Here is a 24,679-nt window from a genome sequence, read left to right as displayed (position 1 = left end):
GTGACTGGAAGTTATGTGAAATGTTCATGTCACAAAAACACATTGCACATAAATCTTCTCGGTCCATTAGTTGAGACACTCGCTTTGATGAATCGTGATCTCACTTAGAATGGAGTCTGTTTACACAGAATAGCTTTGCATGAAAGACTGTGTCCACTTCTTCCACTATTGGCAGGTTTTCAATAGAGCACTGGAAAAAGCTTCTTGTGCTGACTGAGTGGACTATTGTCCATTGTTCTGTTTGTGCAGTGATCCCAGTGTGTTTCTGACACGATTGGGAAGTCAGATGCCCTCAGTGATGCACTACGCCCCGAGCACAAAGCAGAACAGAGAGCCCAGGGGCCGTCTGGTCATAACTGAACAAAGGGTTGTTCTCATCAGAGTATATTGCAGAATGTACAGTGCTATGAAAAATTATTTGCTCCCGTCCTGATTTCTTTATTTATTGCATATTTGTCACACTTGCATGTTTCAGATCATCAAGTTTTAATATTAGACAAAGAAAACCCGAGTAAGTACAAAAGGCTGTTTTTAAATGATGATTCCAGTTATGAGGGGGGAAAAAAAAGCTAATCAAACCTAACTGACCCTATATGAAAAAGTAATTCATTAACATACGGGCCCACCAACCTGAACACACCCAATCTTGTCTGATCTTGGAAGCTAAGCAGGATCGGATCTGGTTTGAACTTGGATGAGAGATGGGAATAGTGCTGTGAGTGTGTGCGAATGTTAGATAAAAAGTACTTGTATGAAATTAATACAAAAACTTTTTATCTAACACCTTTGCATGGGTGAATGCAAGCCTGCTGTATAAAGTGCTTTGAGTGCTCGAGTAGAAAAGCGCTACATAAGAACTCCAAATTGTGCACGCATATTTTTGATGATGTAGGTGGTGAAAGGGTCTATATTAACTTTAGTCACCTCCGACTGGCGCAACCGGGTGTCATCACTGCTGACGTAAATTATAGTCTTACCAAATTTATGTTTAGTCTTAGCCAGCAGTTTCAAATCTCCTTGAATGTCACCTGCTCTGGCCCCCTCATTTTTCTCAAAACAGAGTCATCAATAACCAGTTTGTGTGTCGCCGAGTAGGGAAAAATGGCTAGAGAAGTGAGCAGGTTGGTGGTGTACCAGGCGCCTCTGTTTAGGTCTATGCTTCCTCCTCACGGTCACCCAGCTGGCCTGCTTTCCTGGCTGCCCGGGACAAATCTGTTTGATGATCTGAAATATGTAAGTGTGACAAATATGCAAAAAATAAGAAGCAAATATCATTTCACAGCACTGTATAGCCAGCATAGTGGCCTCAGTATTATAGTAGTATAGTTATTTTTGAAAGGATAAGGGCTCATTTATCACTTTTATTAAAATTGCATTTTCATGACCATAATTTAATCCAAGCTAGTGATCACCACATGTTCACTGTTGGTGTTGCACTGAGTAGCACCTTCACTCCACAGCACGAACGTTCCTGGAGCTACTGGTTGGCCAGGGCCTTTCCGTATGTAGTTTGCAGGTTTGCATGTTCTCCCATGCCTGCATGACTCTCCTTAGAGTATTCCAGCTTCCTCCCTCAGTACAAAGACATGCATAATTCTGATCCTGTCAGATATCTGCATTTAAATTGGCCGTAGGTATCGACAGAGGGTTCATCCCACTTCTCGACCAATATCAGCTAGCGCGACCCTGAACTGGATAAGCAGTTAAGAAGATGGATGTATGGATGATGTTCACTGTGATGAATTACAAACAACTAAGGCAATTTTCATAAATATCCCAATGTCATGTTCAGAAATTGTTGTGTACCTGTAATGGTAGGAAAATAATATTTTTGAATTTTTAACTGCAATTTAAAGTGCAATGGATGAGAAGGGGTAATGAGCAAGATTAACATGCATGACTTTGTTGATGCATTTAGTCAGGTTTAGTTAGAAAAATTACATTTAAAATAAAGCAGAAAAAACAAAGAAGTATCCAACAAGACTTAGTGCCTAAAGCGATGCCAGATGCTCTGAAGTGTGTACTTACTATGTTAACCATCTATCCAATTAGCAGTAAACACAGAGTAAAGCTGGGGTTCATTCAAATGTAATTAGTAGTGGGTAAATTACAGCAAAATGTTAACTAGCTGTCGATACTGGAGGAAAAGTGATGAATCACCAAAGTGATTACAAATCATTTTTAGATGGCCCTGAAGCGTGTGTGTCTAATCTAATGGCAATTTTTGGCTTTGTTTTTGAGACACTTCATCAAAAATAGCAAAACTCAGCCTGCTGGTGGTCCTAGAAAAATAAAAATCAAGCAATCACCAAAGGTATTGGATTCAAGCTTTGGAAGCCATGTCACTGCATATCACTGCAACCCATCTAAGGGGTATCGACATATTTCAGTCTTGACCACGGTGGTGGATTAACTGATCATCAGGTGGGCATAGATTCATAAAACCATGTCACCAGCAGTGCAAAAGTAAACATGTAGCTAAAGTAACCATAGCTATCAAAAATACTGACTTTTTACTGTCTATTTGCTAGCCTGTATTGTGTAAGATAATGAAATTGCAGGAAGTCAGGATTTTAAACATTTAAAGAGTATACATCCTTAACAGTGGCATCAACTCACTGTTTTACAAGAGTTAAAGTTTATTTATTGTCTCTGGAGCTTGAAAAAAGTGACTGGACTTCTTTGGGTTTGTTGAATAGTTATTTATTGACAGCTCAGTCACATTGAAAGCATATTGCTGTGGTCTGACTCCCAGCAGAACCTTTATTTTCTCATGAGTCACGTAAACTGAAATCCTGAGGCTATTCTGCCTGACCCCTGTCTAGACAGAAGAAAATAGGTGAATGGGCTTTTGCTGTGAGGATCCAGAAACCACTAGAGAGAAGGGACTTTACTGACCTGAACTGAACCTCCCAGGGCAGTGGCTGTACATCTACCAACACGTTCTACCAATAAAAGGCCTTGTGTGAAAAACAGTTAATGTGAGGTCCAGTTAGTCTGCCAATCCCTGTGAAGGAGTTAAGATTTGTACATAAAGGCCTGGGTGGAAGGCCTTCATGTGCAGCTAAAGCCAGAGAAATAAGGAGAGTGAAAAGCTCTACAGTGAAGACTTAAAAGAGACAAAAAAATCACAGTTTTCTTTTAAATCACTTTTATTATCTGCTTTATAGCTGACAGTTTCTGTTTTTTTTTTTCACTTTTGTTTTTATGCAGCTACATTTTAATTGTTGATCTGTTTCTGGATTTGTTTGTTCATCTATCCCTTCGTTTGTTTTTCATTTCATTTTAACTACATTTCTCATGTTTGTGCATTTTTATTGCATTTTTATAGTTTTGAATTTTCATTGTTGTTATGCAAATTTTATAAAGCCGTGGTCGATGACTGTGAATATCTTAGTGTGAGTGGCAGTTTAAGCAGCTAAGTCTGCCTATTTCTTGTAACGCAAGGATCTCAGTTCCGTATAAATTACACTCAACGCTTCAACTGCAGACATTCTGAAAATCACTACGCTTACCACAATGCACAGTAAGGTGTGCGGACATTACATCTCTTTTATCTCATGTGCGCGTGGAAAGTGCATTCATCTGCACATTCTTTCAACTACTCTCAAACGCAGATCCACAAGAGCTGACAGGGATTTTAGTGTGTGTTGGGAATGCAGGTGTTGCAGATAAGATACTATAATCTTAACTCTGGGAGAGGTTCAAGGCAGCACTGCAGGCAATGCCAAGCAAGCAGATAACTGCCTATTAAAATGTTCTGTGTGCCTTCCAAACCAGTACATATGTCTCAAGTGCATGGCTCAGATGCCCTAACAGAAGGAATAGGATATCTGTGATAGTTTCCATGCCTGTGATCAATCCATAATTACATGGTCCTACTAAAAAATTCTTTGTGAGGAGCAGACAGGAACGATAAGATCGAGGAGGCTCGCCTGCATTGTCTGCGCTATTAGGGGAGAAATGGGCCTGGCAATGATGCTCTGTTGAGTCTGAAGAGAGAGCTATATAGGGAGAGAAAGTGGAGTAGAGAGGGAGTCATTGGGATGCAGGTCAGAGTGTTGCAGGTGCACGACTGACAATGAATGTGTCAGACCCAGCATGCTCCAGGTGGAGGTGGGGAAAAACATGAACCTATGTTCGCTCTTTGGTGAAAAATATGTCAGAGCCATATTAGGGCTGGACAGAGCAATGAGGCTGAGCAGGGGTATCGACGTGTGCTGTACACACCAATAATTCCTACAGCACAAACATGGACATTTGTATTCAGATGTATCGCATGAGGCATAATGGCATGTAGATTTCAGTATTATTGATATTTCCTATTTTTTCTGTAAAAGAAATATAGCCAGCATGCAGGCTATAAAGAACACAGTGGAAAAAAAAAAAAAGAAACTGCGTCCAGTGCACTTTGCAGCTGGGAAAAATCAATACAGCCAACTGTAATGTGAGATCCCGTGGATTTAGAGGAATACATTTGATAACACTTAGTCATAAACCTGCAGGCTGTGTTTTATTCTTACCATGAGTTGAGATTCTGTCACACCTGAAGAGAGCACACAGCACAGCCCTGATGATCAAGGCTGTTCTGCTGAACCCCATTGTTCTCTGCGGGGCCTTGCTTTGTGTGAAGCCTAAGTCAAAAGAAGCTTTATGAAATGACTTGAAGAGATACTGTATCTGTACAAAATAACTCTCGTGAATGACAGGATAAAAGCTTGCCTGTCATGCCAGCTTGAAAGGCAGGATCCTGAACTCAGTAGGCTCTGTTTGTGACATGTGTTTGTAGCAGCAAAACTACACCTTTACAGTGCACTACATAGATGTTGAGCCTCTCCTCAATACAGACTCTTCTCTGATGAGGCTTATAGGGAGCTATTTGGTGTTGAGAAATTATTATTTCTTTGAAATACCAATACAGTTGAAATAGCAGTCTGTTTACCAGATGGAAAGATGGAGGTCGGTCAGGTTCCCTTTGTGAGCTATCCACACTTTCCTCCCACGCCTCAGCTTTACTCTACTGTGTGGCTCTCCTGGTCAAATATCTGATTTGTGAGTCATACCTAGCCTCTATACCCATGGAGAAACATGCTGGTTGTCTTAAAATACACTCTGGCAGGGCAGCCATGCAAGAGCTCAGGCCCGGCACAGAGCACGGGAGCTGCCCAGGGGACTGGCATGGAGTGAGCGGGAGAGACAGAGGGTGAGGGAATCGACTGGGAGGAAAGAAAAGTGGGCGGAAAGAAGGAGACGGTGGAAGGTCGTGTTAGATAAAGGATTATAAAAGCCTAACTTTCTGTCATGTAACACCAGGGCTAGTTCAGCAGTGTGGGCAACTCTAAAAGGGTGTTGTGATTTCTCTACGAAAAAAATCCTCCAACGATAAGCATCCCGACTGGTTAAATAGTGTTCAAGTAATGTCCTTGTAGAAAGATTGCCTGGAAACTGGCAAAAATAGTGATATGAGGCTGGCCTTGGTGAGGAGAGAAAGAAGGGAATAAGAGATTAGTAGAGGAGGGATTAAAATAAGAAACCTGTCTCCAAACCACTGTTAAAACCTAATTTTCTTTGGCAACTACAGTATCTTTTTAATCCAAGAAGTGAGAAGTAAATGTGAATACTTGGTTTTACAAAGCACATGAGTTTGAGACTGTAAACAGGAACTGACTATAGGCTGCAAGATGGCTGACTTCAGCCGTATAAGTCACACGACCTCTGGTAAGCACGTTTCATTTTCATGGCTCCATCAGGATTTTAAGTAGCATTAACTTTAATTGTACCCTATCGTTGGGAGAAAAGAGATCCAATACAAGAGTATAACATATACATCAAATATCTGTTTTTTTAAGGCAACAATACAACAAAAGAGAAAATCATAATAACCTCTAATTTCCTGCCTTACCTGTTCAAGGCCAGATGCAGAGAGCAACTAGCTGGCACAGATAGTGGAACACTTAACTGCTGCAGTCACACTAGGGAAAACAATGGTTTTCATTACCTTTCAAATGGTTGCTTCGAAGACGAGGACTGCTCGCAGTTAGTTCTCATCTCAAAGCGACTTTTCTGTATCCAGATGGTGGTAAAATAGCAAGACGGTGTCAGTCCTGTATCAGTTTGCGATTGGATGGAGAAAAGTTTGAAATTACATGCAATCTATTGGTGATAACACGGCAATTAACTGTGTGTTCAAAACTGCTGTGAAATATAAGTGCCTGTAGGGATTTTATTATTATTTGGTGGTTTGGCCCTGCAGGAAGCCCTTTTTTGTGTTCTGTGTGGCAACTAATTTTGTGACCTACATGTGGATGATGGATGTTCTATTATTCAGTTGTCCTGTTATTTTACTAATTTAAATCCTCATCCTGTTTTATAGGAATATAGCCAGAATGCAACCAGTTGGCAACCAGTTGAGTTGAGTCTCTATTGTAAAGAGACACGTCACAGACGAGTTTTGTTCATTTGCGCAAATTGACTCAGACTGATGGCAAAGGGTGTTCAGTCTGTGTTTAGAAATTAGCAGTTATTTACAGGTGTTTGCAGACAGCGGTTATCTTCACCAATCTGTTTGAGCGTGACAGCAGTCAGTCTGAGTTGGACTGAAATTGTTTGGAGATGGGTTGCCTCCCACCAGGTGACGTGTCCAATCGCTTTGTAATCAAAAATGATCACCCAGAGGTTGAGGTTGTTGCACATTCAAACTCTGGGCAAGCAGTTGGTCAGTGCAGGTACTGGAAATCGGTCTCCAACAGCAAAAGAAGTCAGTGCAATCACTGGGCAACCATCAATTTTTCCTAGTTGCAAGGAGGTTGCCGTCCTATTTTTACTCTAGTGTGACCGAACCATTAAAGAAACTTTTCTTGATCGGTAGTAGCATACATGGTAGACACCAAAAACTGAGCTAAGCAGCATGTCCTCCAATCCAAACGACAATAGAGTCGTTTGTCCCAAAACGACCTATGTGAGTGTTTCCAAATGAGCACGCCTACATGTGGCTTTGCGTGTCATGTTGGTCATGCCAGTGTGTAATGTAGTTCAGGAGGTAGAGCAGGGCATTTACTAATCAAAAGGTTGCTGGTTCAATCCCTGACTGCTCCAGTCTGCATGCCAAACTATCCTTGGGTAAAATGCTGAAGTGCTTGTGTGAATGAGGCATGTTGTATAAAGTGCTTTGAGTGCTCAAATACAGTAGAAAAGTGCTATATAAGAACTAGTTCCTTTATTTAATCAAGCTTTTCATGTGGCATCTAATGCTATTCAGTTCCCATAGACTTCTCAGAAATATTCACATATTTCTTCAGGATTTACTGAAGAAACATGTCACTTATTTTCATTTTTAAAAAAGTATGTATTGGTTATAAAACGTGCCTGACCTATGAGGTAGTTTTTTATATAAGGGCATATAAGTGAATATCAGCTTTTAAAATGGTTTGAAATAAATGTGAATTTTTATTTTAATTTATTTTAATTGTCCGTGTCTACTATATGTATAAATTAACAAAGCTTCAGTGTGACAACTTTATTGTCAAGACTTAATGCCAACACATAATGTTTATGTTTTATAAACATTGTCATTAAAATAATGATCTGTCTTAGTTGGCACATCATTTGTTGTGAATATAATGAAGTCACAGTTAACCTTCTACAGATATGATTTTGCTCTGGCACTGACAAATTTGCCGATGTTCCGTTGATAAAAATTATAAGAATGAAATCCCGATGGTTTGTTTTGCTGTTGCAAATTAGCTGCAAGTGGGAAAATTTGGGAGATAGGCTCCATCCCCCCATGACCCTGAACTGGATAAGCGGAAGAAAATGGATGAATGGATGGTTTAAAATGAAAAATATGGAAAGAAAAAGACGAAGGACAGTAGGAAGGGCAAAGTTGGCTGGCATTCGAGTAAATGACTGAGGGCAGATTGTCTCGGCTTGGGGGGAAACTGGCAGCCTAAGGACCTCTCTGGGAAGGAAGTGTCTGCTGATCATCTGAATGGGTGTGTCTGCATGCAGATAGACGACAGGGAAGAAGAGACACACAGGAAGATGAAACTCACTCGTCTCCTTTCAGAGGGTTTGAAATACACAGAGGGGTGGAGAACAAGGGAGCGAGACTGAAAGTTACAGGTTGTATGAGGGCACACTGATGAGACTGAGCCTTCACAAAAGGAGAGTTTGAGTGAGAATGAGAGACACAGATGGGCAGGAAGAAAGGGGGGAGAGGGTGACAGAGAGAGGGAGGGAAAGCTGTCAGTTTCCCCCACCCTTCTTCCCTGCCTCCTCGGCTGTGCTGGCAGTGCCACGCTCTGGTAAAGAGAGATTACCAAAGCCCAGCCTGAGGTTGCATGTATGGACACAGTCATTACCTCTGCCCTGCTTACAAATGGCACTGCTGTCTGAATACAAACCCGTGTCTGCCTGTTCCCCTCCCCCGACCCCACCCCGCCATACAATAGAGCTTTCGAGACTTGATTTAGCAGGAAAGTTGTAAAACTTGATACATGTAACTGCTCAATATCTTTACAGACCTGTTTATAGTACTGCATTATTTTGTTTATAGAATATCGACTGCCGTTGTTTTACAATGCCAGGCAGTGGAGTTACAAATAAATCTTGCAATGAGAGACGTTTTTTTTTTTCTGGCAGCAAATATTTGTCCTATTATCGGCGGGGAGTGTAGATTTTGGTTGGCCAGTTCAGAGGTTCACTCTTAAAAGTTTGCATGTGATTGTGCTGGTGTGGACAATCTGTGCATTGGCACTCAGCCGCAGACAGCATGGGGTTAGAGTTCAGTCTGTCAGAACCCGCTGTCATTTCCGCCATCGCTGTGGAGAATTGTTACCAACGGCCAAGTGGAGCTGACTGATGTCAAGATATACTTAGAAGCTAATCATGCAGCAAATAGAGGCACAGGGATTCCTGCAACAAGAATTGCCTGGATGCTCTTGCTCCAGTTAGAGCCATCCATGGGAAACATTTGAGCTGTGCCACTCACAGTTCATTTGGAGCTATGTTTTTGTGAGTTGCTCTTAGATTAATGGATAGAAAGCCCAGCCTGGACAATATTCCAGTGTTCTGTGCCTAATTTTTGAGTGATGGAGTCAGTGCCTCGTTTTATTGAGGGAAGCTCTGTGTTTGAAAGAAGCCCCCTTGTTTTTGGTTGAGAATCCATGGACTGTCATATCTCTCTGTTTCATACAGAGTGATATGGCAGGGGATACGTGTCCTTTCATATCTTCAGATTCCCCCCTTCTCAGATGGCAGGGATAGATGTTTGCCATTACACCGACTGAGAATCGTGCCGTGCCATATGCTTGCATATTTCTCTTCAAATAATCGTAAATTTTGGCACGAGAGACCAGACAGCTAGCATAATCTGCAAGAATTGCTCTCAGCTCATTAGAATAATCACCTTCACATTAGTAGATCAGGACAGTTTAAGCACAAACATTATGGTCTTTCAGAGTCTCTTGTAGAGCTGCCCGCGGTGCTTGTGGGCTGCTGTATGTGAAAATTCAGCCGAAAGGCCACGGTGCTCTAATTAACTTCACCTGGCATTCCCACTAACTGTGAACGTGCCTAACCTTTACACAACCTCGCTTAGTCACCTCTCCACTTAAACACCCAGGTTGAAATTCTCATTTAATGTCAGTAAGCAGATTACCACCCTCCTCCCACCTCCCACCTTCAGTCTCTGCCTTCTTTTTTTCTCCACTTTCTTTAGACTCCACCAACAGACTTTTATTCAGGGCGGCTACGGCACTTTGTGGTGGTAAATCAATAAAACAGTGTCCCCTATAACAGACCTCTGTGTTTTCCCGCCATCGATCCTGTCAGCCCAGATACATTCAAGAGCAAGCCAGCGATTACCCTCAGCAATCCTTCCTTTGATCTATACTGTAGATGACAGGTGCCAGACATCAGCTTTGGGTAATTGTGATACTGAAAGGGGGCATCATTAATCATTCCTTCTTGGCCTGACTTCAGTTGCTCATGATCAGTTCATGGTTATTGTAGCTGTCATCGACACAGACTGCTTTCAGGCATCGGTGACATCTTTTCACCTTGTCGGCACTGTAGCGTAGAAGATGTCGTTATGAATGTTGTCATCTTTCACATGTAATAGCTTCAAATGTCTTATTGAAACACGCGACCCACAAAAAGTGCAATATAGATACAAGCAATTTAGATAGAAGGACTAAAGGAAAACAATCTTTGACTCCAGACTGTCATTTGCAGAAAACAATTGAAAAATGTTGATGGAATATCTTTTCTCCTTGCCTGATTATGTCTGCATTATCAGCGTCACTAAAGACATTCAAATCTGCTGCAATTTGTTGCAACAAGAGCTTATTTAGTTGATGGATTTGGAAATTGGTCACGTAACTGTGACCAAAGTGGGAACGCTAAACTCGGTTACTTCTAATCTACCGAGAAAGATAATCAAGTTAAGATTTTGATTTAATCCACTTATGACACACAGGGAGTTGAATGAATAACTGCCAGATAGGAAAAATTGAAAGGTGTTACAATCTTGTCGGCATCAGTTTATACTTTCAGCAGTTTTAATCCAGGTACCCGGCATTTTCTCAATCAGGGTTTTGAACTTTTGTTACCTGGAGGTCAAAGTGCTAATTAAAAAAGCACCGACTGAACGTGTGAATGTTTTCACTGCAATCCCTGTGAAACAGGGAGTGGAGAAATTATATCAACGGGGGTGCAAGCCTGAGACAAAGTAAAAAGACATTGCCATCTTAAATGTTTCCCTCCAGCAAAAAGCTCCTGAGAGACAAATGTTCAGGAAGCTTTCGGTCCCAGCTGGAGCGGAGATAGGACGTGATTCAACAAACCTATAACACCTTTTGACTCCACAGTATTACTACAGCAGCACTGATAGATAGAACCCTATCAAATGTTCCAAATAGGTGCTTCACTTTTCAGAAAGAAGAGCCTTTTTAAATTCAAATCACTGTTGCTTTTGGTTTTCCATTACTTTGTTGTACTTCATCTTTAACCCAGTACACTCAATTTAGGCGACATTGAAGGGATTTGACTCATGATGCAACAGCATTCCCGCTCATAAATTGACTTAATTGCATCACAAATTTGGTGTTGGTTGAGTTCTGCTTTTTTTTTTTTTAAATGTGTTTTTTTTTGTTTGTTTGTTTTTGTTTCTTTTTAAGGGGGACTTGAAACATTCTGAGCCATCTTGAATCTAACCCTCACCTCTTCCTCCATTTGTCAGCTTTATGCAGCTGACCCCCTTTGTGGGTCAAAGCTATAGCTCACACTCCGTGAGTTGAAGCATTCCCATCAGCGAGCCACTGTGTCCTCATTCTTGTGTTTCCCTAGTGTCCGACTGCTTTTGATCACGCTAACAGAAATGAATGCCATTCAAACACAGCTATATGGGCTACTTCACTGGGTTCAAGAGGACATGCTGTATGTCTCTGCTTGTCTAATGAAAAGGGGGCATTTTTAACCTAGAAGTGCCAGCAGATGCGGTTACAGTGGCAAAAACTGAAACACACTGGCTAAACACTAGATCCCTTTTGATGTCTGAGGATTTTGGATTATTTAGTAGTTAATACAGCTCATGTGAATAGAAGAGTAACAGTGTTTTCAGACAAAACAATTATAGCAAAGTTTCACCTTGTGTCATTTGTACAAATTTAACAGGTGGATTGTTTGTGTTTGTTCACCCCAAACAGCCAGAGGTACAGCTACTGCATAAGAGACAGCTAACACCGGGTGCACTGTGTGTGTCTGTGAAAGTTTGTCTGCTGCTCTCCCACTCTCCTTTTTCATTTAAATCCCTGGGTTATGCACAGACTAACACCCACACACACACTGATTTGTCTTTGCATTAATTTGTACCTTTCCAGGCAAATTCGTGCCCAGTCTTATCCTCGCAGTGACTTTAAAAGTGACTTCATTTTCTGTCTTCACACACAAAGTCTACTGTGGGAATGCCATCCACATGAAAGTATTTGCTTATAATCAAAGTACTGGGCAGTTAAAATGTGTGAAGTCCTGTGAAAAGTTTCATGGCATAAAATTGTTTAGTTTTAGTTTTAGTAGGTTAGCTTGGGCCAAAGTGGTGCACTGACAGAATGATTTTCCATTAAAACCTCAACCAAGGGTATGACATAAGAAGAACACCTGCAAACTATTAACTGCTTTCTGAACATTAGGAAAAAAGACTATCTTGCATCTTTGTAAAGAGCTTGACCTTACTGAATCTGTTTTACATTCTTCTGAGGCACTCTTATTTATCTGCTCATTCACTAAATTGCACAGTAGCGGTGTAGATCATAGTGATAATTAAGTGTGATTATGTTGCTTTCTTTAACCCATTAAGACCAGATGCAATATGGGTGTAGAAGATGCGAGTCTTAATGAGGTACAATGGAAGCAGTTTGCAAGTTTTAGTTAACGTGTCATTTCCATTAACAAAAAAAAAAAAAAAAATCAATGATGTGAATGTGAAAGTTCATTCTTGAATTTGGAAACAGGACTTTGGCAATAAAGAATCCTGATTTACCAAACAAACAATAAAAGAAAAGCACTTGATAGATTTATTTCTAATTTTTTAGCTCCGGATTTTTGAGTCATCATTTTTTTTTTCACATGATGATAACTGAGCCATGTGCATGGAAACTAAACAGACCTCCTCCACTGAGAAAGGATGTGAATGAAAGTTATAGAAAGCTCTAGAAATGGATAGACTTGTCTTTATGTGTGCCTAAGTGAGGTCAGTAGAACAGGTATATTCAATTCCTTAAGTTCTATATTTGGCTATGCTAAAGGATGATGGAGACAGATTAAGGTTATTAGAGGGTAAGTGTTACAGAGCACAGTCTGTGCTGCTGTTTTATTAAAAAAAAAGTGCCGCAAAGGCATTTTCTGCAATAGGTCTTCATTGATATGCTGTAAGAGTTGGAAGTGACAGCACCGCATATGGCCTGGATAATCGACCCAATACAGCCTTTATAAAATATTGCATAATGTGAATATGTAGTTAGATGATCAATTGATGAGGTAATATGTGATACATAAAAATGTAATGCCCATTTATTTTACAAGCCATTTGTCAACACCATTGATCAACATCTGCTCATGATGGGGCGAGGGGCAAAGAAGGCGAGCAATGCTTATAATGAGAAACATTTTCTCTGCTTTAGTCAGAGTGTTGGTCAAAGGGGTCCGATTTTGTGTTTCCTTTTTTTCTGTCATAGATATGTTATAATGGTGGAATGTATTATTTACAGTAACATGACCAAACATTCAAATAACAAGCTGAGTGTGTGGACAAGGCTCAGTATGAGATGATTAAAGAGCAGTTTATTGGCCCACAACACTTAATTCAGGTGTTTTCAGTCCCATTGCTACATGTGTATAAAATCAAGCAGCTAGCCTGACTTGTGGCAAACATTTGTGGCAGGATGGGTCGTTCTAACGATGCAGGTGGACTGGTACTTTTGTCCACATAGTCGATGATATAAATATGGAGTAAGAACAAGGTCCCCTCTAACGTCATACCTTAAAGAATACACTTTTAACCGCTAACGTGTATTGAGCCTTAGAGATGCTTTTGTTCTTATAAAGCTGTTTCCCCTCATTTCCAGTTTTCTTGGTCAGTGTTGCCTCTGGAAATAGCTTTGTGTTTAGTTTTCAGAGACATAAAAGTCTTCTCGCCCATCTCAAGGCAGTTTAGCCTCAAAATATAGCTGACCCGGGTAAACACTGTCTCACTCTCTGAGAATGGTAGAAAAACATACTTTCACATTCCACTGCGGGATTTTTTTGTTTTTGTTTTTTTCCAGCGCGCTGAGCCGAGGGTATATAGTGCATAAATTTCACACTTAGAATACTAAATTGAGAGCACTCAGATAAAATGACAGAGAGCAAATGTAGTGCACTGTATAATAAATAGTATGCAATTTCAAACATAGCCATTCAAAAAATGTGATTTGTCGAGGTAGTCGCCACAGAAGCTACATTTGCTGCTGCAGCAGAATAACAACCCTGCCTCTTCTCTTTAAGATCCCGCAGATCAGCTATGCGTCAACAGCTCCGGAGTTGAGTGATGACAGGCGCTATGACTTTTTCTCACGGGTGGTTCCACCAGACTCATTCCAGGCCCAGGCCATGGTGGACATTATCCGAGCACTGGGCTGGATGTACGTCTCCACCATCGCCTCAGAGGGAAGCTATGGAGAAAAGGGAGTGGAGGCCTTCACGCAACTCTCCAAAGAAGCAGGTAAAGAAAGGTGACCAGTGCTGTACACTACACAAAAGTTAAATTCTAATCATTTTCTAAAATGTGTATTTACAATTTTTAAAGCACACTTGCACTTGCACCCACCCAGAAGATGATTAGTTTTGCCTTTCCAATTCATTATAAAATCTGCTTTGGGTGGATGAATTATTGATCTGTTTGGCAACTTCTGCTTTCACTCCCCAGTGAGTTGTGGAGTGTTACTAGAAATGTAGACAGAGAAACAGCTTGTAGAGAAGATGCTGCATCACAGTAATGAGCAAAGCCTTTACCGATCTTACTGTTATTTAAATGTAATCATTAAGTATTTTGCTAACACAGAAAATAATTCTTTGAAAAGAAATGTCTAATGTGTTCACTTTATTCAGCTGAGCGAAAGGAGAATAGCCTGGAAACTGGTCATTTGGGAGAGTTTTGTTTTACATTTTCCCTTTTTTTTGTCACAAAGATGGTTGCTCCGGGTAGTCAGATCAGACTACTACTGGTCTGGTTGCACGTATGAAGCAGAGGGGTTTCAGATATTTAGTCTGCTTAGAAAAGGAGCTGAGCTTCTTGAACGTTTTCAGGCTTTCCCCCCACAAAAACCATATAATTAAAAAGAGAATGAATGGTCAATAAAATAAGCTATTAGAAACAGCTTTGTTTATTGGGTTTTTATTGTTAAAAGCAGCAATGATCCTTTTCCAGGGTAAACAGACTGTTATGTTTAGACTTGTGTTTGGAGAGGAGGTAGGATGTTACAACAGAGATTTGCATTCACACAGGTGAAGTGGTTTTGCCTGTAACTGGGCTGAAAATTGTGCACACGCGTGACTCACCGGCTTTTTCCACTCTGATGCTGTTGTTAGCATGAAGTGGTTTGTGTGAAACAGCAGTCGTTGCTGTCGCCAAGAGATGCTCAGTTGATATACAGTACAATGGGTCAGCTAGCTTTATCAAAAAATATGGTTTATTGTGTCGTGCTTTAGAGGGTCTGTAGAGATTTTCTGCTGTTGCTGCTTCAGTTTGTGCGTGAAATTAGGACAAGGGTACATTACTACGCATTTGCAATGTCCTCTGTATTCAAACAAAGATGCTGCATGATTGCAGGAGGATCCTAATGCACAAGATTTAACAATAGCCGTGCTTTTGGAACTTCACTGCCTTTTTCCTCCTTTGTGCAAGGAAGATGAATGTCACCCAGGCTGGAAAAAATTACCCTTCATCCATGATAGCACAGCCATGCTACCAAAGTACTTTGCTGCTTCGCACCTCTATGGATTCCCAGTCCATTTCCTGTAATTTTGCAGGGAGGGATCTCTGTCTCTTCTTCTAATAGACTAATGCATAGAAACCTCTAAAATAAGGGAAGCTAATGATGTCCCACAGGTACTGATCAGAAGTCCAGCATGCATGAATATTTTATCTGTGTGCATTCATGTCCAGTGTGATCACTCATTAAAACTTTAAGGAGCTGTTTGTGCCTGCGTAATATGCATCGACAGAGAGACGGGCATAGGCAGAAGTGGCGTGAGAAAGTAGCCTGAATAGGAACAAATGGGAAAAAGCCCTGATTTAAAACTCATTTTGGATATTTAATTCATCTTAAACAGTATTCTGAGATAAACACAGTTTCTTCCAGCTAGTTTTCTCATTTCTTACTGATGTCTCTTTTTTCATTATGCACAGAGCAGTAAACACTGTGATATTATAATGACTCTCCAACAGCTACATCAGTGCTATGGAATTATAAGCCATTGTTGTCACCCTGTTGCAACTGAGCTCCAGTCACTTTGCAATATTTTGTATTCATACACAAATGGGAATTATTTCCTATAGCGAAAAGCTTCCAGTACCCAAGGCATCTTATCTTTAATAAACACATTAATTATGTAATAGCATAAATGTACAGTCACAGAATTCATTCAGCGGCACCGGTTCTGCACCAGAACTAAGTGGAAAGGTACTGAATTAAATAAGAATTATTCTAAATGGCTCGCTATATTTCCTCAAATAATGACGCGTCCTTTATTTACCTCAACTCCAGGATATAACCCACTTTTGTTAGAGGCAGGCTTTCGTTTCTAATATCCTCTATTTCATCACTATAAGTGATCATGATTAAGTACTAAGCCTCATTCCAATCTTCTCCCACTTGCCCTGTTAAAGTTACTGCATTACGCTTAATACTGTGGTGAGCAGTGACTCAAGAAATCAACAAGATAGCCTGAGTTTATCTGCAAAACATTTAATTTTTTTTTAACAACAAGCAGAGTATCACTCTGATCCACAAATCCATAAACATGATGTCACCTAATGGGTTGCCAAGTTTGGCATTATGACATCATCATCTTGGTTTTTCTAGAGCCAGAAGAGGTCATTTTTGGATAGTCAGAAAAGTGTATCTAAGGGTGCAATGCACAGATACCTGCTAATTAGTCCTAATATATTAATAATATAATGCTTTAATTTACACTTAACAAAATACAAGAGCACAGACATCTTTGATGGTACAATTAGCCAAACAGCAAGCAATATTAGTCAGATAATTGTATTAAAAATGCTCCAAAAGGCACTATTGCCACAAACACAATTGAAAGCTCAGCGGATAAGTAGCAGACAGCTAGCAGCTATAACCGCCAGTTTGCATCTGCCTGTCACTCAAAGCGGAAATGTCTCTAATAATGCATAACTTTAGGCCCTCATAAAAATTAAACTGGTGAGTTATTAAAAATGTACCCCCCGTACAGTTTTCATGAACAGGAAAATTAGCGCTGCAGACTAAAAGCATTTTCTGTAACAGGCTGTGGTGGTTCACATGGGAGTCTTTGAGGATTGACTTGCTTCTGGATCCAGCCTCAAGTGGCTATTTGAGGAACTATAGTTTGTGGCACTTCTGGGTTGGCGTCGCCTTTTAAGCCTGGAGGTTCCCGCTCCCCCTGAACACACTGATGTGTGTCAAAACAAGGATGGTGATCAATCCAGCTACCCATTGTACTTGCTAATTTAACAAGGAGTTAAATGAAGCACAGCATGAGCAAATGAACTGTAGATATAATGGGGGAAAAAGCAACAACCAATTATAACAGAATATGCATGAAATTGTAGCTCACATGCATAAACTATGTACCGCAAACCTGGATGTTCCCTGACACGCTCCCTCAGGACACTGCAAACTTAACAGTTCCTGCAATTTTTTAAATTTCTTAGCAGCTACACTGAAAAACATTTTCAGGCAGATGAGATTGTTTCATTTGCTGGCCTGTATTAAAGTGGCCATATTTATTTGTTTGTGTCATCCACACCCCTGGCCTTGATCAGAGATAATGAGTGAATTTTATTTGAGAGAATACTTTTTATTTTTCAAGAGCTGCACAACAACAACAACAACAACATTGCTGAGTGGGTATTGTTTCTGCATCTCTGCAAGTTGATCTGCGAGGCCTTGAGAAGTTTCTTTGTGGCTGCCGTGTTTGGTTGCATTGAAATGTCAGATGCATTAGTAGGATTCTCGCTTCACCACTTCAAGGAGAACCATCTAGCGAACTAATGCAATATGGCTGCCCATTATCCCAAGCTGAGGCTACAGTGATGGTCAGCCTGTATTGATCACTTCAATTTTTTCCTCTCCTTTTTTTTTGTTGTTGTTGTTACACTTTCTCTCTCCTCTTTAGACACTATCTTATTGTGCACCTTCATTCTGGCTTCAGGTGAAGCTGGCAGAGATAACGCTAGTTTGTACTTTTCTGTCTGTCTGGACTCAGGCCAGAGCAATGGATTTTAGTTTTCCCATTTGATAAAAAGACTTACATTTCAGGAAAAAACCTCCCACAAAGTATCACTGTGGAATTGATCGCAGTAAGTTGGCAGCACAATGTGTTTTACATCTAGTCGGAGTTGTGAGAGAGGAGAAATTGGTCTGTTGAGGACAGAACTCATATTTAGCTATAGTAGGAGACTGGGGATGAAGCCTGGTACACCTGCAAAATAGACCACAGTACTTCTGCAGGACTCTCTGACTTTGGTAAGTCCCAGACCAGAAGTGAAAAGGCACGCAGGATTAAGAAGGACGCAGAGAGATGTAGCATGTGAATGTCAGCTGTTTGTCAGTCCATACTGCTGTACTCCCATGTGTTCAGTCGGGGAGAATGGGGGAAGCAGGCCTTCCTTTTGACTATCGAGGTGATAAATATAATTGCAGCATTATGGATCCCCTGGGGGTTCAGGTTTAGAGGGTGTTGAGTAGGCAGGCAGGGGGGGGGGGGGTTCGAATCCATCAAGAGCCTCTAATTTAAAGGGATTTGTATTTCACCAAGCAAAATGGCAATGCTGGATTTCTCACCCTGCAGTGCATTTCCAGAACGGAGGGCATTGAGGATGAATAATTGAAGCAGTTAATGCAGTGCATGACCTATGGCACTCAGACAGATACTTCCAAGGGCCTGATGAATTTAGCCATCATTATCATTAAGCCGACTTTGACATATGAATCATAGTTGGGGCACAGGGTACAGGTTCATGGTGTATATAGTCTCCCTGTTATGTTGTAGTATCATAGGTAAATGAATAAGTGAATAAGGTACAGCTTACAGTGTCACAAACCAGTTCACCTGACTTCAACTGCAACAAATTTGGAGCCTTTTGATATATGTTAGAAAAATCTACTTTCCATCCTCACTGATTGACTGTAAACGACAGCTTGAAAGACCTGCATCTCTATCTGTAGTCCTCTTTCTTGAATTGACTTCAATTAGTTGTAATAAAACACTTTCTTCTCTCAGAACTTGACATTTATCTGTCTCACTTCACACACACAGACACTCTCCCCTCGTTACAATCCTCTCTTTGAGTCAAGGACTCTTTCAAGTCCGCACACCTTCCAGTGACAGGTGAAAGCTGCCCGACCCACAGCACAGTACTTTGGAACCACTGATACAACACTGTTTTATCGTGCCTGCCTTCCACACTAACTGACTGACCATCTGACTAACTGACAGATGAGGATTTCTGCAGGCATTCAATAATTTAGCCACCGTTGCACAACCAACAGTCTGCAGCCTTTAGGGTGGTTTCAAGCTCGCAGCGCATTCACTTCTGGTGCTCTTCATTTCTGAAAATGGGATCTGCTCCAAATGCTTCTTTATCTTCATCAGTGGCTCCTCTGGTATCTATTGTGACCTGTAGTACATTACTATTAAACCATCATGACTCTTCACACAAGCCTGCAGGTTGTTTTTTTTTTCTTTTCTTTTTTAAATATAATGGCATTAATGCATTTTTCAGTAGACGTATGTTCTCTGTTTTGTTTTGTTTTTACTTTTACTCTCTGTAGTCACTCTAGGTATCATTACCTGCAGCACACTGCTACCTGGAACTGAAAACTGCAGCTAATATGAATTTAACAAAATCAGTCATTGCATGGTGTTAGAGCTTCCAAGAAAGAAAGCAAGAAAGAAAGAAAGAAAGAACAATGCCATTCTGTAGACTCAGGTTGAAATGATCTGAAATCTCTGTGCTGAAACAAAGCTTTAAATGGCGTTCCTTTGAGACCAACAGCTTTGGCTAGTCTGCACAAATGACATCAAGCACGTTTCACTTTAACAGGATACCACAAACCCTTAAGCAACAAGCAGCGCATTGGCAGTATCTCCATGTTTAAGTTTAGTCCATGTAGGGAGGATAACAGCAGCTATCCCAGAGGTCTTTTGGCACATACTGTATGTTTTCTCATATGAAGAAAAGAAAATCCACAAATTTTGCTTGCTGATACCAGAAAAATGGAGAGTTAAGAGGAGGTTTAGTTGTTGTCATTTTCTTATCTTCTGCCTTCAGAAAATGCCACAGTAAACCATGACTGGAGACGTGTGATCTGTCAGCTGAAAGCTGTTTATATCAAAGTAATGAGGCTGAGGAGAGTGGCAATTAGGAGATTCCTTCTACCTCTCTGTCTATGCAGAGAAACTCAGTCTATAAGGTTATTGGAACTATTAAAGTGCTTGAGAGGGAAAATTTTTAATTGTTTCAATGGTCGTTTGCCGTTCACTGGGGATACAAGCTGCTCCTTCAATCTAGGCCCACAGTGGTTTGGATGTTCTCAGGCACAGGTGATCATATCAACTGTTTACCCAAAGTACTTAAGAGGTTATCTTTTCCTCCATATCTGCAATTACTACACCAGAGTAGGGCAAAGACCTTTTTATTTATTTGTTTATTTTTAAAGACATAGTTTTGCTTCTCAACCCAATTACAGGCTGATGAATAAAAGAAAGCAATATCTGGTTATCTGCTAAAAGCCAGTTGTGATAATATACTGTGCCAAATAAAGTATTTAGCAACTGCTGTATTTAGTTAGTCTCTAAAGCAATCAGCGCCCTCCATCCAGTACAAACTCATTAGTGATGACCTGTCGGAGAGTGATTTATTGTCTGTATTAATATCCTCTCTCTTTGTTATTGCCAGCTGTGCTATCTGATTGGTTCAGGTTCCAGTAAGAGTTGTTTGATAATGACTTTAAATGAAAATTCAATGGCAAGCTGCTGGATTTTCTCAAATCCATAATATGAAATCTGTAGCTTTATGTCCCAGTTGGTGTGGATTATTGGATTTGTTATAGCAGATATGTTTATAATTCCCTCACTCTGAGAGTGATGCTGATACTTGGTCAGAAGAAGCAGTGTGAGTTTTCTGTTCCATGCCATTGTGGTTTGCAGATCATAGCAATAATGTAAGTGCATACACTGCAAGAATATACATAATTTAGACTGTATAGAAAGTATGACAGCTTCATTAAAATTAACAGAGTGTTCAGATCGGTCTTCCATTTCCATGTAGGAGAGGTTTCCATAGAGGAAAAGAAAACAAAGCAAGTATTTTGACCTTGGGCATTTGTGTGTGTGTGTGTGTGTGTGTGTGTGTGTGTGTGTGTGTGTGTGTGTGTGTGTGTGTGTGTGTGTGTGTGTGTGTGTGTGTGTGTGTTAGGGATGGAATGGTCCACAAAATCCACAGTACAGTTCGTATCACGGTTTTGGGGTCACGTTTTTTTCAGTTATTCTCGAGGACATGTAATGGAGCCATTCAAAAACTGAAACAATGAGGTAGTGTGGCATCACTGTGACAGTCTTAGGTTGGAGCAAGGTGAGATTTTTGTACAATAAAAGTGGAGACATTGCTGATTTCAAAGTGTCTTTTTTTTTTTTTAAAGGTGCTGCTTTCCTTAAATTCCTGCAAAGTACATTATCTACTGTCAAATCTGAACTAAAAACTTTATTTTCTTAATGCTAAAATACAAATGTTACTGCCATCTTTAAGACCTTTTATGCATGTTCAGAACATAAAGACTATACTGACTAAAATTTAAATTCGATATTAATCAGAATTAACTTTACTGTGGTTCTTACAGCAATTTTCTGATTACATAAAGGAAGATGGTGCTTAAAGCTGTGACACCTAAATCTGTACAAACAAAAGAGCTTTAACTTTGCTATTATTATGCCCACATCATAGGCAAAGGCCATCCACAAGAGTGGAGAATAAGATCAACCAGCACTAGACTTTGCTTTCTTTAAAATAAAAACAGAAAACAATTGTGGATCGAGTACTTTAATCATATGCTGAAATCCCGCATCTTCTACCGCAGCATAAGGATGCATATCTTTAGCTATGAAACTTCTCAGTGCCTTCGTTATGGCTTTAACCCTGTCTGACGTTTCACCGAGAGGCTGTTTAAAAGCTGCAGGGAGTAGACTCTCTCTTCCTCGCAGTGTCAATTGACACATTGGGGTGATGTCACCTTGGATGAGCCAACATATTGAATGTGTTGCCCCTAGCATAAGCAACACGTGTTGCACAGTGCTTAGATATCGTCGCAGTTTTATCCACCGCATTCCTACTGCCATCATCAAGGTAGCACTAAATCCAAAATGGTCCCACAAAGCAGACCAAAACAATGCTGCTACTGATGTATCCTCCTTTGTCTTTACCACTTGCCATTTCCACGGCCTGGCTGCTACACTAGACACTTTACCCTTCCGGCCCTTCATTTGGGTTAGTGGCTCAAGGCTTTTTTTTTTATGGATGACCTGAACCAAACAACACACACATCCCGAACGGGGCAGATTTTTGTCATGAACCATTCCATCTCTAATGTGTGTTCATACATCTCTGTGTGAGAGAGAATGAGCGATATATATTCCCAGGAGCCTTATCATTTCTTACTCCTGTCCTATTAAAAAGGTGGAATCTGCATCGCCCAGTCTGTGAAAATTCCACACAACCCCAAGCTGGAAGATTACGACAAAACCATCCAACAACTGCTGGAAACACAGCACTCGAGGGCAGTCATCATCTTTGCCAGTGAAGAAGACATACGGTGAGCAGAACAGCACATTCTGGCTTCACCCGTGTTGTTTAGGCACGCTGATGATTTGCTACATTGAGGTCTTTAATCTCTGAGTCGCAGCTCCTGAAGAAAGGCTAGAGGCACAGATTTACCATGTGCATGGGCTGTGTCTGCAACACAAACATACCTATAACAACACAAACATGAGCATGCCTCTGAGGAGAAGTGGGAATACAGATCACAACAAAGCAACAAAGATATTGTTTCAGTTAGAATAACCCATGGGTAATGCTGACGTAAAAAAAAAAAACACAGAATCAAACATTTACAGTTGTAACTGCAAATTCAGGGGGAGCAACTAAAAGTGGATGTGCATGTCAAAGAAAAGGGAAAACAGGACAATTGTCTGTTTTCTTTAAATAACAGATAAACACATACTCACAAAACAGCTATCCTCTCAGCTTTTATGAGACAGACTGCAGAACTGTGCATGAGATGGTTGTAATGTCCAAATAACTCCTTAAAGCTGGCTGAGCATCTGTGTAATAGATATTAGATTGCACATGCCTTTTGTGCTCTCTCCTAATAAACATGAATGTTCTTGCAGGGGAGTTCTCAGTGCCACCAAGAGAGCCAATCAGGTGGGCCATTTCCTGTGGATTGGATCTGACAGCTGGGGGTCCAAAAGCAGCCCGATCCACCAGCTTGAGGATGTAGCAGTGGGAGCAATCACTATACTGCCGAAACGCTCATCCATTAAAGGTAGGCACACATAAATTCACAATGCAGTCTTCACCGAATCTTTTGTTACTTTGCTTCAATCATTCACTCATGAAGGGAGGTTTTTTTTTCACCACTTGATTATTTGTTCATCAGTTTAAAGTGAATAAAGCTAAAAAATAAGAAAGTTAGAAATAAATCTAAATACTGTGAACGCCACACTATCATTATTACCTGTTGAGCTGATGAGGCATGGTTTATGCCAACAGTTGCCTACAGTATTTACACAGCCAGTCATTATGGAACAACATTAGTTTTCACTGAAAGTCATGTTTTTGGCTATCAAGTACTGTACATTTACTGTAAATCTGACACTGACACTGACATAGGACTTTCCAAGCAAACACTGAATCTATTCATTTGTTTATTTTAATAGATACTTTCAGCTGCTCCTTTATTTCCAAAATCTGCAGCAAAATGGCAGATATATCAGGTTTCAAGTAGTTCAAATAGGGTTCCCAAGTTTTAAAAAAATCGGCCTGATTTTGAATGTGATATGCATGTAAGATATTCTAATGGCACCAGCTCAAACAGCACTCTATGCCAGCCTTTAACACTCTTTTTCACTTCAGTAAGATCTTCTTCCTTGCAGGATAAGGAAGAAGACAGTACAGTCTCCTATGTCTAATTGGTATACATCTAGCAGGGAGGCCTAAAACAAGAGACCATTTCCAACTCTAACATATTTTCCATTTCTGATAATACATTAGACCAGTATCTTTGCAGCTTATGACATGATCAAAGACGATAAAGTAGGGTACCAATTTCTGTCTTACATTTCAGGCTCATCGGTGAAAGACTGGGGGTTGAAACTGTGTCTATGGTTGGGAGATATACAGTATGCATTCTGTGTAAAATCTTGAACTGCACATGCTTTGGCACAATTACAAACTGGAAGTGATTTAGCATGTCTCCATGTATCGTCCCATTCACTATCATCGATTGTAACAGAATTATCTCTTTCCCATTTATCTCTAAGGTCTTGCAAAACTACAGGTAGCACAGCCTGCGCAGTTATCCTTTTAGCTGTTTGAAACAACAGCTTCTCAAAAGGAGATGTTTCAAGATTACCAGCTAAGGTTGTGCTGTGCAATATATAATGTCTTATTCGTGGATAGTGAAAGAAATACTGTGTGGGGCTACCATACGACAACCCTGCTATTTACAGTAACTGAGGTTGGTACTGGCACTAGGAGTACACTAGCTTGTTACACCACCCAGGGTTACAAGGATCTTTCACATGTAAGGCAAATGTGTTGACCACTACACCCTGGAGCCAGATTCAACAGATTCATCTTCAAAATAAG

At 40.5% G+C, this 24,679-nt stretch overlaps 1 protein-coding gene across 1 annotated transcript in view; it reads left to right on the top strand.

Annotated features, from left to right (window-relative positions):
- The window catches only part of LOC115783334 (metabotropic glutamate receptor 7-like), a 73,145-nt gene that overhangs the window by 13,625 nt on the left and 34,841 nt on the right, over positions 1-24,679 (top strand). The window contains exons 3-5 of the mRNA XM_030734117.1: positions 14,041-14,257; positions 22,487-22,622; positions 23,200-23,354. Of these exons, the coding sequence (XP_030589977.1) occupies positions 14,041-14,257; positions 22,487-22,622; positions 23,200-23,354 (508 nt within the window). The remainder of the gene's footprint in view (positions 1-14,040; positions 14,258-22,486; positions 22,623-23,199; positions 23,355-24,679) is intronic.

Source organism: Archocentrus centrarchus, chromosome 7, assembly GCF_007364275.1.
Source record: "Archocentrus centrarchus isolate MPI-CPG fArcCen1 chromosome 7, fArcCen1, whole genome shotgun sequence".
Taxonomy (NCBI): domain Eukaryota; kingdom Metazoa; phylum Chordata; class Actinopteri; order Cichliformes; family Cichlidae; genus Archocentrus; species Archocentrus centrarchus.
The sequence above is the reverse complement of the archived record's forward strand: the minus strand, read 5'-3'. Positions and strand labels throughout refer to the sequence as shown.